The 15,983-nt window shown below is 38.0% G+C and overlaps 1 protein-coding gene across 1 annotated transcript; it reads left to right on the top strand.

The window, feature by feature from the left end:
- Window positions 1-400: 400 nt before the first annotated feature.
- Window positions 401-15,595, top strand: LOC139944046 (histone-arginine methyltransferase METTL23-like). The gene is made up of 6 exons (XM_071940994.1): window positions 401-516; window positions 2,104-2,224; window positions 3,565-3,669; window positions 4,665-4,905; window positions 11,658-11,742; window positions 12,277-15,595. The coding sequence occupies exons 2-6, from the start codon at window positions 2,117-2,119 to the stop codon at window positions 12,428-12,430; spliced, it is 693 nt and encodes a 230-aa protein (XP_071797095.1). The 5' UTR covers window positions 401-516; window positions 2,104-2,116; the 3' UTR covers window positions 12,431-15,595.
- Window positions 15,596-15,983: the final 388 nt, after the last annotated feature.

Here is a 15,983-nt window from a genome sequence, read left to right as displayed (position 1 = left end):
TTGTTGTAACTTCTTTTTTATTTGGGTTTGAATGATTGGGGCAGGTCATCGGTTTTGAATTTGAAACATGCAACATTAGTGCCTACAAATTTATGATTGTACAGGATTCCCCCTCAGGTTAAAAACTCAAATCCACAAGAAGCTGGTTTTGTCGATAACACTTTTTCAGGTACAGATTTCAGGTTGTGAATCTGATAGCATCTACTTAAGTTCAATGCATTGTGAATGGTATAGGCCCTTAAGAGGCCTTGTACATTAAAAAGAACAGGGCCTAAAATAATAACAATAAAAAGAGTCAAAAGAGGGCGCCCTTTCAAAATTTTGATAGTCTGGTTCTATTTTCTAAATCGTGAAGAGTGTTCAGAATGTTTATAGTGAGTACGGAAACCGTTCCATTGCGAAAAATGGTAATTTTTGTCATGAGGTGAAAATGGGCGTTGCAAATGTTGCGATTTTGTAACCCGAAGAAACAATTCAACCACAATAACTTACTGGATATCTCTCTTACAACATTTGGTAAGATTTGTTTTATTATTTGGTACCAGAGTTTATTTAGTTAGCAACCAAAATGTAACATTTGTGCAGACATTTTTATAATATTTAGCAGACGACAACATCAATTTGCCAATCAATGCGTGCTATTTTCTACCGCCATGCTGTTAGTGTTATAGAACTCCTCCGTTGCAGTGGCACTGACCACTCTTCCTTGCTCTATGCACTGACGTCCTACCTACCACACCAGGGCTAGCTAGTGCTATGCTTGCTATGCTTTTGCTAGTGCTACTTCCTGGCTGAACTGCTGGGCCCAATTTCATAAAGCTGTTTATTATTAGCAGAAAATACTGCTTGAATTGAATTGACAAATGTCTTTGCTTAGTGAGTGGGGCACCAGTATCTGATACTTTTCAAATATCTGTCTGTGCTTTAGTAAGTAAGTTAAATAGCAAGTCATGTGTTGTACTCTTTACTTTTTTTTTTTTTGTCTTTCCTTTGTTCAATTGTTGTGCTTACTATTTAGAAGTTTATTGAAATTGGATCTACTGCTTTACAGGCTTTTCACTTAGTTAGACTTGGAGAATGGAGTCTTTTTATTTCATGCTTTCACTTTCTTCACTTTCACTCTTGTGTTGTACTGGCTGAACTCGATGAGAGTATGTATGAAGCCAGGCTTGTGCGGATATGGGATTTTATTGGAGCAGTTGCTTGAAGTTGTTCAAGCCGGGCATGTATTTACTTATGAGTTGTCAAGGGCATTCCACTCTACTATGGACCATAGTGGTCCTTGGTTGGTAAGAATGACATTTTGTGGATATCCAACAATCAGGCTCTGTGGGTTATGAAGCTTCTAGTTCTACTGTTTGTATCATGACGTCACAGGATCTCCATGTCGTAAGCAATCAGCGCAGCGCCATCTTGGATTCCAACAGCAGATTGGACAAGAGATTGCACCTAAGCTTGACAAGAGAATGCACCTAAGCTTGACAGTTCTGTAGCAATTTCGGATCTAAAACAGGCTCCAAATGAGCGCCCAATTTAAAAGCTCCCTTATGATGATAAAAGGCAGTGCAAAATATATTCAAAGGTGGAATTATGAATGTATTTTGGGGGGCGGTAGCAGAGCACGACGTGAACCCCACACAAACTAAGCACCAGCAAAAACACCAACTGCAATTGAATTAATTGGGCCCTGTTTGTCGACTTTGAGTATATTAATTATTTCATTAAAAATACTGGATACTTCAATGAGTCACTAAATTAATCTGCCGTTCATGAGAATGCTCATCATACATTGGGAATGTTTTAATATGTTGTAAATAGTCTGTTTAAAACCTAATAAAAACTTGAGGTGAGTCCATGCACTGACTGAGCTGAACAGAAACTTCCACAAAAATACAAACAAGAACGTGAATGGCTCTGAAGCATCTCTTTGATAATCGTAATCGGTCACAAGATGGAGGGTTACAATTATCGCAACTATGTGAAACATTGAAGTGAAGAAAAGCTCAGTTTTATTTCCTGCAGTTCAGTATGCAGAACTTTGTAAATAAATGAGAAAGCACCCTTAACATTTTGTTAAAGTGTTATTAAATTTCTAAATTGCAGGCTCGGCACACACATGCAGTTTGATGAGACACCCAGTTCTCAGAGTGTGGAAAGTTTGAAAGTTTTCACATTCAAAGATGAGGAGGAAACAGAAAATGAAATAGAGGTCAAGATCCCTGAGGTTGGTTGCTTTCAATCAAGTTTTGTCTAATAGTTGTGATAACTGAACCCACCATCCTCCTGTTGGTCATTTGTGACAGGATGGAAGGTTGGTTGATGTCAAACATCTTTTGTCCCATATGCCATTAACTAGTTGCGATAATACATTAACTCACCATCCTCACTTTGGTCATGGGAGGATGGAGGGTTGGGAGTATGTAACTAGCCAATAATAACCTCAATGAATCTAGAATCTAGATGGCTACCTAAATTTTTAAAATGCAAATTGTGAAATTTGCTTTGCTTGGCATACTTTGTTTTGATTGGAACCTTAAATTGTTACACTCTCCTGAAAGTATTGCTGCTGTCCTGATGGAGAGGGTGGGTTGCAATCCAATAGACTGATCCATTAAGCTCTGCCCCATTGCGTATTGACCAATCACAGCGCAACGAAGGTCCGACAGATAAGGTTCGACATTTGTGCGCATATCTTGGCGCGCACGGCAGAGTTGTGCAGAAAGGCATTGTAGAGCCCCATGTGTTCTTGCTCACACGTGCGTCGTGGGCGGAGCCTACTACATCGGTCTATTGTGCTCTGTCAATATTATGGAAATCAATTGTGGTTTGTTCTGAGAGAGATTGAAAGCTCCATCCCTCTTATTATATAGCTGGCAGTGCTTTGTCTCTGGAACCCTTGCAGATTTGTTTCAGTAAATGCAGCCACTGGTAGCCTGTTTCAAATCCGAACAGCTCTTGGGAAACGGCTATAAAGGTAGCAATCAACTCTGGTGAACGGTTGCCTGTAGGTCAGACTGTTTGATTGGTCTGGTTGCTTTGGCTTTATCGTCTGATATCTTGGTGCTGCTCATGGCTGCGCACCAGCATTTCGGCGAAAAAATAAAAAACTATAATAATAATAATAATATCGAAGTCTTATATAGCGCACGTATTTACCAAACAAGGTACTCAAGGCGCTGAGCATATACAAACTTTTAGAAAGATAAGTTATTGCAGTAATGGATTCTGAGACCCAATTATGTAGCATCTTATAAGGGTTTACAAGGTGCTACGGCGCATTAAGCAGCCACAACCAGGAACACCGGGGCGAACCCCTTCTCTTTTCGATAAGTGCACTGGGTTCTTTTACATTGATTACACAACACATGGGACCAACGGCTTTACGTCCCATCCGAAGGACGAAGCAATGGTCAAGTGTCTACAAGTGTCACGGCTGGGGATTCGAACCCACACTCAGCTGATCAGAAACACCAGAGTTTGAATTTGGTGCTCTTAACTATCACGCAAGAAGACGATCCGTAGTGCCACATTAAGCTGTATTGTGTGTGCTCTTTTTTCTTCTAGGTGGTTGATCCTGCCTATGGGATGTACGTATGGCCCTCTGCACCTGTCTTAGCTCAGTATATTTGGAAAAAGCGAAAATGGATTTTTGGCAAGAGAGTCCTCGAGGTGAGTTTTACAATGACTGGCTACAAGAATTTTCATTCTGGTTTTTACCCACAGATGTGTGTTAGCACCATACAATGTACACTCAGTATACATTCCTGAGTTCTGTGAAAAAAATCAGAAGCATGTTTACTCAGTTAGAATTCAAACCTATGACCTTTGAAATTCTAGAGCTACCAACTAGCTAGAGGATGTTCGAATCCTATGTTTTAGCAGGGGGTACCGCTACTACTTGAAGGTAATTTGCAAACTTGACCCCCAAAACTTGGTTTTAACTTTAAATAGCTATTTTTATAGATTCAAGACTCAAGTATTCCACAAAAAACACCAATGATGAGTGGAAGTTATTTAAAAGCTAGATATGATTAATTGGGTTTCAGCATTATCTTGCGTCAAATTGCCACGCACAAAAAAATTGTGCATGTTACATGCGTATAATTGTTGCATTTAATAATAATAATAATAATAATAATAATAATATTAATAACTTTACACTAATTTTACACTAATTTGTCTGTTTTTCGCTTTGAAATGGCATCGTCTGTCAACATTCATTTACAGAATTGTTTAAAGAAAATTTATTTGCGGACAACTTAGGCCATGCAAATATAAATGCTCTAAAATCAAATCAAATTCACCTCCAAATTTACTAGCAATAAAAAAAATTTAAGAGCAAAGAATACAACCCTTGCAGAAGGATCCCAGTGACTTTGCAACACTCTTTGCTTTCAAGGCGGCACTGAGGGAAGCCCCCATAGATTCCTGACATTCTTCTTTTTTAACCGCACTTCTCTTCACGGCGTGTATTCTGCAAAAAATACATGATCTTTTATTTGCCTGGGCATACATTGGGTTTGTGGTCACACCAACCTACAATGTGGTATCTGCTTGAAGCATGCACTATAACTGAAACAAGAAGAATACAAATATAATAATAAGTCACTTTGTTGAAACCATTTGATTTTTAAAAAAATTGTTATTATTATTATATTTCGCAGCTCGGAGCTGGCACAGCTCTACCAGGCATCTTAGCAGCAATATGTGGAGCAGTGGTCACTCTCTCTGACCATTCAAGATACCCTCGCTGTCTTGAGAACTGTCTTAAGTCATGCCAGGCCAACGACCTGAGAGACTCGGTAGATATAGTAGGCCTCTCCTGGGGGGAGTTTCCACCTGGTATTTTCCAACTTCCAACATTTGATGTCATTCTGGCTTCAGACTGTTTTTATGACACCAAAGGTTGGTTACTTTATCATTTTGACTCATTTTCTAAAGATTTGAAGATTGTATTGCTAAGTGTGAGCACATTAAAATGATGTAATTTTTGCATGACGATTTAAATCTTACTTTGGTTTTTACTCGTATATACCGATGTGTGTCAGAACTAAACGTACTTGGCTGCAGATTGTGCCACAGCACTTTGTAAACCACTACATGCTGCTATGTAAAGGAATAGGTCTCATAATTTAAATGTAGCTCCACATATACTGACATGCCTCGCCTTCAGCTCGGCCCTTTATCACACGGCAACTCGACCCTGCCGGCTTTAAACGGCCGTGTAAGACCTCGTCGCTACCCTTTTATTCCCTTATTTCTTGAGAATAGCCACACTGATGGAAAATCTCACCCTGTACTTCCATAGGACCCCTTCCATTCCTTAAGGACAGCCACAATGATGGAAAATCTCACTCTTTACTTCCATAGGACCCCTTCCATTCCTTAAGGACAGCCACAATGATGGAAAATCTCACTCTTTACTTCCATAGGACCCCTTCCATTCCTTAAGGACAGCCACAATGATGGAAAATCTCACCCTTTACTTCCATAGGACCCCTTCCATTCCTTAAGGACAGCCACAATGATGGAAACTCTCATCCTACATTTCCATATAGGACCCCTTCCATTCCTTGAATATAGCCACAATGATGGAAAATCTCACCCTACACTTTCATATTACCCCTTCCATTCCTTAAGGACTGCCACAATGATGGAAACTCTCATCCTACATTTCCATATAGGACCCCTTCCATTCCTTGAATATAGCCACAATGATGGAAAATCTCACCCTACACTTTCATAGGACCCCTTCCATTCCTTAAGGACAGCCACAATGATGGAAAATCTCACCCTTTACTTCCATAGGACCCCTTCCATTCCTTAAGGACAGCCACAATGATGGAAACTCTCATCCTATATTTCCATATAGGACCCCTTCCATTCCTTGAATATAGCCACAATGATGGAAAATCTCACCTTATACTTCCATAGGACCCCTTCCATTCCTTAAGGACAGCCACAATGATGGAAAATCTCACCCTTTACTTCCATAGGACCCCTTCCATTCCTTAAGGACAGCCACAATGATGGAAACTCTCATCCTACATTTCCATATAGGACCCCTTCCATTCCTTGAATATAGCCACAATGATGGAAAATCTCACCCTATACTTCCATAGGACCCCTTCCATTCCTTAAGGACTGCCACAATGATGGAAACTCTCATCCTACATTTCCATATAGGACCCCTTCCATTCCTTGAATATAGCCACAATGATGGAAAATCTCACCCTATACTTCCATAGGACCCCTTCCACTCCTTGGGAACGGCCACAATTATAGAAAATCATACTCTTAATGGTTACAGTGATTTTGCTCTTCCCAGTAATATAGCTTCCAGTTGTAAGATTTGATGACCAGAGTGAATCTATCTTCCCCAATCATGTAACATTCCTTGAGTCAGTAAGACAATCTTGACTGATCAGATTACATGGATGACAATTGAAGAATGTCACTTGTGATAAACACACAATTTAAAGGCAGTGGACACTTGGTAATTACTCAAAATAATTATTAGCATAAAACCTTACTTGGTAGCAAGTTATGGGGAGCAGCTGTTGATAGTATAAAACATTGTGAGAAATGGCTTCCTCTGAAGTAATGTAGTTTACGAGAAAGAAGTAATTTTCCATGAATTTGATTTTGAGACCTCACAATTAGATTTGAGGTCTCACAGGTTTGTTATTTTAAGCATATTTTGAGATACACCAAGTGAGAAGACTGGACTTTGACAATTATCAATAGTGTCCAGTGTCTTTAATAATCACAACAGATGCTGTGTGTAACCATGGAGGTAGAGTCATCTATTTATAAGGTTGACACGTGAGTTGGACCATCTTTACTAAAAGAGATTTTAATTTTGCAATGGGATAAATGTTTAGATTTTAAGTACTGTAATACTTAACCCCAGAAGTGTCTTTATTAGAGTGCTGCAATACACAATCGCTGTAAGTAAGGGTAAAAACTAGGTTGAACATCTCTTCTTACGTTCTTATATGTTTCAAGACACCAATTGTTTTGGCTTTGAGTTAAGACACTTTTTTATTGTTGTTTTAATCACTTTGTAAGACTATTTTATTTGCCCCGTTTAAAACAATACAGACCTTTACTACATTTGAATATGTTTTTTGTTTTTATAGTGTTGTTCATTAATAGTGGTAACCTTTCAAATTTAAAGAGGTTTACATCATTTAAAGTCACCTGGAAATAGAATTTTTTTTTCTTTCAAACATAAGAGTATATGCTTACGAACAATAAAACAATTTTTTTAGTAATTGTTTGTCACGATTTATATGTTTAAAAAATATATAAAGTTGTTTAGGGGCTGACTCCGCCTACCCCTTTTGTGACGTCAATCGAGGCAGACTTTGCCTGCAATGCGTATAGTAAACACACGTGCAAAGTACATGTACGTCCAAGTCGTGAGTTGGTACATTTCAAAAAGTGTTTTTCTGCATTCAGCAGCAATACACCTTTTTTTTTTAAACGTACAAACTCACGACTTGGTCCGTACATGTACTTTGCAATTGTGTTTACTCTACGCATTACAGGCAAAGTCTGCCTCCATTGACGTCACGAACAGCGCCCTCTCGGGTCGGGGTCTACTCTTACATTTGTAAATAACATAAGAACTGATTTTTTAAAACCTTAGTTAACTGTTTATTCACATTCCACCCATCAAAACACATATATTAGTGACAAAAGCTTTATTTTGAAAAAATACCACTTCCAGGTGACTTTAAAGTTTAAACAGCCGCCAGTCTAAATTTTCTTTAATGGGTTTAAATCAAGATCTAGTTATGCCCGACGCTATTTTATTGTCATCTCTAGCTAGTAGCTTTTTTGCAACTAACTCCAGTCTTGTACATTAAGCCCCGCCCCTTTTGGCGACCACATTAATTGGCCGTGCGTAGCCAATACACGAAACTCTGTGTACAATGATCGGGGATGGTCACATGTTGTTACTTAGTTTGCAGTTTGCCTGAAAGCGTAAATGGATAAGCGTAGGATCAGCCAAGCCCGCAGCTACTTATGATATTAAATGCATCTTCTATATATCCACATGTGTATTCAATTCAAATTAAAGGCAGTGGACACTATTGGTAATTACTCAAAATAATTATTGTCATAAAACCTTTCTTGATTACGAGTAATGGGGAGCTGTTGATAGTATAAAACATTGTGCGAAACAGCTTCCTCTGAAGCGATACAGTTTTAGAGAAAGAAGTAATTTTCCACAAATTTGATTTTGAGACCTCAAGTTTAGAATTTGAGGTCTCGAAATCAAGCATCTGAAAGCACACAACTTTGTGTGACAAGGGTGTTTTTTCATTCATTATTATCTCGCAACCGCAACGACCAATTGAGCTCAAATTTTCACAGGTTTGTTATTTTATGCAAATGTGAGATACACCAACTGTGAAGACTAGTTTTTGACAATGACCAATAGTGTCCAATGTCTTTAAATGATAAAAGTATCCCAGTTACTTCATTCCACTTGAGTTTATGTCAGCAAAAACAGTTACGTGATCCGAATAATAACTTTCCAGTGCTAATCTTTTACATCGTGTATGGTTTAAGGGAAGGTACATGTTTGGTAATTACTCAAAACAAATATTAACTTAAAACTGACTTGGTAACAAGCATTGGAGAGCTGTCGATAGTATAAAACATTGTGGGAAACGACTCCCTCTGAAGTAACGTGGTTTTTGAGAAAGAGGTAATTTCTCACTAAAATAATAAAAGACTTCTAGCTAGAAGTCTTTTATTCCTATCTGTAAGCTCACAAATTCGTCCAACAAGGGTGTTTTTTTCTTTCATAATTTTCTCGCAACTTCAATGACCAATTCAATTCAATTCAATTCAATTCAATATTGGTTTATTTTCATATAACAATACAAGACCAAATAAAAAGTCACAGACTAATGGCATTTTGTTAACAATAAAATTACATCAAAAATATATGTACAAGTTAATATGATAAAAATATTACTAGAGCCCAAATTATCACAGGCTTGTTATTTTATGCTTATGATGGGATACACCAAGTGAGAACACTGGTCTTTGACAATTATCGAACGTGTACAGTGCCTTTAAATCTAATTTGAATACTGAGAAGTCAATCTTAAAACTGCTGACCTCTGTTTTTTAAATCAGATCATCTATTTGCATTAGACGATTTCCTAGATCTAGATTTGCTGGATTATAGAGTCTTAGTTTTAAAGATTGTGGAAATCTTTTTAATACCGGAGAGATCCACGCTTGATACTCGGCATCGTTTCCTTCATCAATAAAGTCCTTCTTGAAGAACATTTATATCTTGGAAGTGTTTTATATTATTGGTTTTCCAAACAAATATCATAAACTGATTTAGGGATTTGACTGCATTAAATGGATGTGCTCAGATTGTAGTTTCATAATAATATGTAAAATGTTAATTTCATCCTAAATGAACTGGCTACGTTTGGTAATTGTTAAAGACCAGTATTCTCACTTGTTGATCCCAATGCGCAGCTAGTCTTTTACTCAATTTTTTGTTCAGTCATCGAAGCTGCAAGAGAATAATGAAAGAAAAACACAATTGTCTGTGTGCTTGCAGATGCCTAAAAAGAGCTTCAGGTGTGAAGTATTTCTTTATTTGAGTGAGAAACTACCTCTTTCTCATAAACTCTGTTACTTCAGAGGGAGCTTTTTCTCAAATTCTTTTATACTATCAGCAGCTCCATGTTGCTCATACAGGTAACTTTTGATGCAAACAACTATTTTGAGTAATTTTCAGTATTGTCCAATGCCTGGAAATTGGGATCAGTCAATCTGTCTTGAAGATAAAAGATAGTACTTCAGAGAGGACACTGTTTCGATTGCAAAAATATTGTTACATTTTAGGTTCCTGATTCAATTTTTTTCATTTTGAATTCTATTGACATGGTTAATCACAGGGACTTATTTTAGTTTAGTGGCAGAGATTAATAATATCACATCAATTTCAGAATTTCCAATTTCTAAATCTTAGGATCAAAACCGTAAAACAGTGTCTAATAAATGAGGCAAAAATTACAGGTGACATGTATGCAAGATGACCACTCAAAGATACTTTTACAAAAAGTTACACGGTTACTAAATCTAAAAGTAAATATAAAATTCAATCTTTTTTTGATAGAAGGAAAAAAAACACAAAAAATAAGTCAAAGTGAGACAGCTACGCAAGTTTTTGGTAATAATTATGATCAATAAATTGTTCACATGATCCTACATCCTACGAACATAACAGTTGCATGTTGTTGTGATACAGAGTTCATGTTCTATTTTCAACTCCCAACGTCATCGTATTGCGTCCGTTGGAAGCAAATCTTGAACCCTGAGGAATGACTTAGATTTCATAATTGGATTTTCTGGAAGGAAGCTTGGAGAGTTCGTCTCCATCTCTTTTTACTCTTGGGAGTCTACAGTGGGAGTATTTACCTAAAGTTAAGATGTCTTAAAGGAATGCTGCAACGTCTTAAACATCAGTTATTGAGTGTAAAAGAAACTTGTTTTGTCTTTGCATCAAGCCTCTTGCATGTGATTCTTACAAAACCTTTGTTTTAAAATTATAGATTTTCATATGTCGGTATTGTCAATTTGTCATCCTAATCTGGTCTCTGTTTTGTTTTTGTTCTTGTCTTGCCAAGTCATTGCTGTCAAAAAGGAAAAGCATAAAGCACTATGCTTCACTTTTTTCCTACATGTTGGCTATGATTGTGTAAAGCTGTATGATGTAAGGGCTCTTGAAATTTTCGAAGATTTGTGGGTTTTTTTTTTGCTTTGTTTATTATATGACATTATTTGTTCACATTTTACATAATAATTTACTTGTAAACAAGGGTGTATTTTCTGTCATTATCTCTTGAAACCTTGATGACAAACTGACTCCAAATTTTCACAGGTTTTATACTTTGTTTATGTTTTACGATACACCAAGTGAGAATACTGGTCTTTTACAATTACCAAGTTATTGTCTGTCTTACACCAGTGTATGTAATTTGTTTTATTTTCTGCCATTTTATCGTCCGTCCACTAGGCTGGGGAACAAAAGCTGTTGCTTCGCCCGACCTAGATGTTGGTATTTCTTTAAAGTTCACTTTTTTTAAATTTTTTATTTTTGTTTATATAAGTTGCCAGACACACAAGGCCTGAAGGTGTGGGCTACAATTATTTTTTGTCCAGAGGCCGTTGCCACCTACTCCTAGGGCTGAAACAGGGTTACCCCTTTTACAGTCCATACGGATGTAGGCTTGGGTATCATCAGTCCGAAGCCTGGCCGGTAGAGCAGAAAGCACTGCCTCCCCATTTTTATGTAGCAAGTGTTACGACCGGGATTCGAACCCAGACTCTGCTGATCAAACACCAAAGTTTGAATCCGGTGCTTTTAACCGCTCTTTGTACTATCAATTCGACATTTTGTGTTATTCATTTCGAATTACGGTGACTTCTGCAGAATAATCGTACTATGCTCGATTGAATCTTAATTTACTCCTCTCCTCTTATAATATTGGATTATAATTGGATACAGATACATAATATTTACTCAAGACCCAAAACTATTTTCTTTCTTTCTACAGATATATCCAAAACATTTTAAACATGTGTGCAAAATTATCTGTGTTTGTTTGCAGATTTTGAGAATGTTCTTGCCACAATTGTTTTCTTTCTGGAGAAAGGAACAACTACAAGGTGTTGGATAGGCTACCAAGAAAGAAGGTAAAAATCATACTTTTATTGTGTATAAGTTCACTTTTAAGAATATAAATTAACAAAGTAAATCTCTAACCATCTAAATCTAAATGAAATCAAAGGATGATAAAAACTTGAAAACGTGCAACAGCTATGTGGTTAAATTTCGCGATTCGGGGAACATGCGCGCGAGACAGACATCAGGTTATTAGAGTACATCATGCCGGAATAACATGGGATTGAGGCGGTAGTTAACAATGTATTCTCGCTTTGATTGGTCGTATACAGTGCACCCATCTAATCACCAAATTATGCTTTATGAAATTTGTTGGATTTCACAAAGTGATCAGACTAGTCTAGTCTATATCGAGTTAGAACGAGTAACTCGTCCAAACTTTGGACAAACTACTCGTCCTATTAGCCTTAAGTTTTAAATATCTCCTATAGGACTAGTCCTAAGTTAGGACTAGTCCCAACTCTATGTAAAATCGACCCCTGGTCGTTGGTCAACAATAACTGGCCGTTGGTAGAGTAATTTTATTTTTTATTTTATAAATCCAGCTCCGATCGTAGCCTCGATCAGTTGCTGATCCGATGGGGTCTTCATTGCCTTCACATTCCCCTGGGTGTATTTGGGGCTGATGGTCCTAGCGTCGCTGGTTCGAATCTACCCGGTCATCACTCCATACAACTATTAGAGATCACCCAATTATAGACTATTCGGGAAAGGTGGTACAGAGTGCTTATACGTGTGACCCTTCACTGAGGTGTGTGATTTGTCATGCGGGAGGAGTTATTGGACTCGCTCTATAGTTGGATTGTTATGGGTTCGAATACAATCCAGTCACTACACCATACAACTATTAGGGATCACCAAGTTGTAGACTATGCATCCTTGTGCTGCGAGGTGGTGGGAGTTGCATATAGGTGTGACCCCTGACAGAGGTGTGTGAATGTCCTGGGGTGTTATTGAACTTCCTCCATAGTTAGATGGTTATAGGTTCGAATCTAACCTGGTCATCACACCATACAACTATTAGAGATCACCAAGTTATCGCCGAGTCAGCAAGGAGGTACGAGTTGCTTGTAGGTGTGACCCCTCACAGAGGTATGTGATTTGTCCTGGGGAGGATGTATTGGACTCTCTCCATAGTTGGATGGTTATGGGTTCAAATCTAACCTGTTCATCACACCATACAACTATTAGAGATCACCAAGTTATAGACGAGTCAGCGAGGTGGTACGAGTTGCTTACAGGTGTGACCTCTGACAGAGGGTTACGGGTTTGAATCTACCCGGTCATCACACTATACAACTATTAGAGATCACCAAGTTATAGACTATTCATCCTTGTGCTGCGAGGTGTTGCGAGTTGCATATAGGTTTGACTCCTGACAGAGGTGTGTGATTTGTCATGGGGAGGATTTATTGGACTTCCTCTATAGTTAGATGGTAATGGGTTCGAATCTAACCTGGTCATCACACCATTCAACTGTAAGAGATCACCAAGTAAAAGACTAATCGGAAAGGTGGTGGTGTTACTCATACGTGTGACCCCCTCATAGGATAGGTGTGGGATTTGTCCTAGGGGAGGATTTTTTGGACTCCCTTCATATTTGGATGGTAATGGGTTCGAATCTAACAAAGTCATCACACTGTACAACTTTGTTCAGAGATCACCAAGTTAGACGTTTCATCCTTGTGCTGCGAGGTGGTGCGAGTTGCTTGTAGGTGTGACCCCTCACCGAGGTGTGTGATTTGTCCTTGGGGAGGATATTGGATTCCACAGTTGGATGGTTACGGGTTCAAATCTAACCAAGTCCTCACATCATACAACTATTAGAGATCATCAAGTTATAGACGAGTCAGAGAGGTGGTACATATTCCTTGTAGGTGTGACCCCTCACAGATGTATGTGATTTGTCCTGGGGAGGATGTGTTGGTCTCCCTCCATAGTTGGATGAATATGGGTTCGAATCTAACTTTGTCATCACCAGTCATCAACCTATAGAACTATTAGAGATCACCAAGTTATAGACGATTTATCCTCATGCAGCGAGGTGGTGGGAGTTGCTTATAGGTGTGACCCCCTCACTGAGCTGTGTGATTTGTTTTTGGGGAGGATATTGGATTCCACAGTTGGATGGTTACAGGTTCAAATCTAACCAAGTCCTCACACCATACAACTATTAGAGATCACTAAGCTATAGAAGAGTCAGCGAGGTGTTACGAGTTCCTTTTAGGTGTGACCCCTCACTGAGGTGTGTGATTTGTCCTTGGGGATGATGTTGGATTCCACAGTTGGATGGTTATGGGTTCAAATCCCAGCATTGTGATCAATCGTGATGCTTGTTGTTCGTGGATACTCGTATGTTTGGAATCGACGTGAATGAACAGTACACAGGGCTGATCCTTTACGGTTCATAGTTGCAATTATTACAAGATATTGGCCTTAAGGTATCCTTGGTTCCAATGGCAGAAATATATCAACATAAATTGTGAAAAATTAGTAACTTTTTCGGGCTGATCTGAGGTGCTTTTATTCTGGGTAATTCCATTGAAAGTTTCACATGGTTTAATATTTGTTTTATTACGCCGTCTAAAACGCGTCTGTTTACGCATTGCACAATGCAGTTGAATTCCTTTGTGACAAGCTGTATCCATTAGGATCTACTTGATGCAATTTATTTTCTGCAATTCTAGGAAGATCAGCAGACCTTTTAGATCGATGTTTTGTGAACATTTTAATATTTTCATTACATGTATTCATGACTCTGTAAAGTTCAAGGTTAATTTGTTTACCGTTGGGCGCGCGCGCAAGCGCTTCAATTGTATGCAATTAAGAACTTATGTCACGTGTTCAAGATGTTATAAGCATCAGTGTACTCCTGAATTTATTTCACTTCACTAAATTTCATTTATTAATTTCAAAGTACAAAAATAAGATACACACACATATAGGAGAGAAAACAAAAAAGGAGCAGCCCCGATGATTTTCAAAAAGAGTAAACTAAGTTGCTCTCAAGTTAATCTACTGATGCCACAATTTAAGACACAGACACTATAAAAGGACATTATGGAATTTAATAAAACATGGCTTGCAGTATAATTAATATGAGATCTACAAGTAATTAAAACTATAAATCCCTTGTTGTGGAAAAATGAAGGAAAAAAATAATTTTTTAGAGGAGTATTCTTTATCTGTGGTTCTGGTAATTCTTGCTACACAAAGTGACAATTGTGCGAATGTGAAGACGACCTGGACTTCTTTAATGTTTTCCCCTTGGTTTTAAAGGATAAGTCCGGTTGAGCCAAGTGGCCTGACTATAGGTATAAGCTGACGAAAATAGCACACACTTAGCCTATAAATGGAGCTATTACATTTCCAACAGATCTATATTGTTCAAATTCTACATCTGAACACTCTCATCAAGTATTGCACTGGTTAAAGTTACATGGCTCGATTGTGTCTTGGCCTAATGCTTCTTGAGTGGTTGAATCTGATATATCCAAAACAAGTCTGGGCCGTGGAACCGATGCAGACGTGGGTATAAGCTTTGGGTTTAAATCTGCACAACGGCTGTTTTACCTTATCATTCTGTGTCTTAAAAAAAAAAATAGTGAAAAATACACCTAAAGACATACTTACAGTCAGAGTAAAAAGATTTTACAGATCAAGTCCAGGCCTTAGGAGTAACTTGTTCCATATAGCAGCACCAGCATAATTAAAAGATTGCTTAAAACATGTCATGTTAGGCTGAGGGAGAAGATGGAGCTTATTTGTATTTCATGCGTTGATATTCATCCTATTGGATACGGTGGCTACTGATACTATAAGTTATAGGCATATAAATCATACACCATATTTTGGTTTTTGTTAAAGGAAACGTTGCCTTGATAGGTCGAGTTGGTCTTTGAAAAGCGTTCTGTAACCGTTTGGTATAAAATGCATATGGGTAGAAAGATGTTGTAAAAGTAGAATACAATGATCTACACAAATATGCCTCGAAATTGCGTGGTTTTCGTTTTACCTAACACGGTCGGCCATTTATGGGAGTCAAATTTTTGACTCCCATAAATGGCCGACCGCCATACTTGTGTGGATCATTATATTCTACTTTTAAAGCATCTTTCTAACCATATGCATTTCATAACAAACGGTTTCCAACGCTTTTTATAGACCAACTCGTCCGATCCAAGGCAACGTGTTCCTTTAAGCGTTTTTACCCCACGCTTTTTGTTTTCTTTAAACATCAGGCATGATATGC

This window comes from Asterias amurensis, chromosome 11 (assembly GCF_032118995.1).
Source record: "Asterias amurensis chromosome 11, ASM3211899v1".
Taxonomy (NCBI): Eukaryota; Metazoa; Echinodermata; class Asteroidea; order Forcipulatida; family Asteriidae; genus Asterias; species Asterias amurensis.
The sequence above is the reverse complement of the archived record's forward strand: the minus strand, read 5'-3'. Positions and strand labels throughout refer to the sequence as shown.

Excerpts from the sequence above, each read along its gene's own strand:
- LOC139944046 (XM_071940994.1), top strand. The coding sequence starts at position 2,117 with ATGCAGTTTGATGAGACACCCAGTTCTCAGAGTGTGGAAAGTTTGAAA. Across the intron at positions 2,225-3,564 it reads TAGAGGTCAAGATCCCTGAG|GTGGTTGATCCTGCCTATGG; the intron begins GTTGGTTGCTTT and ends TTTTTCTTCTAG. Across the intron at positions 3,670-4,664 it reads TTGGCAAGAGAGTCCTCGAG|CTCGGAGCTGGCACAGCTCT; the intron begins GTGAGTTTTACA and ends TATATTTCGCAG.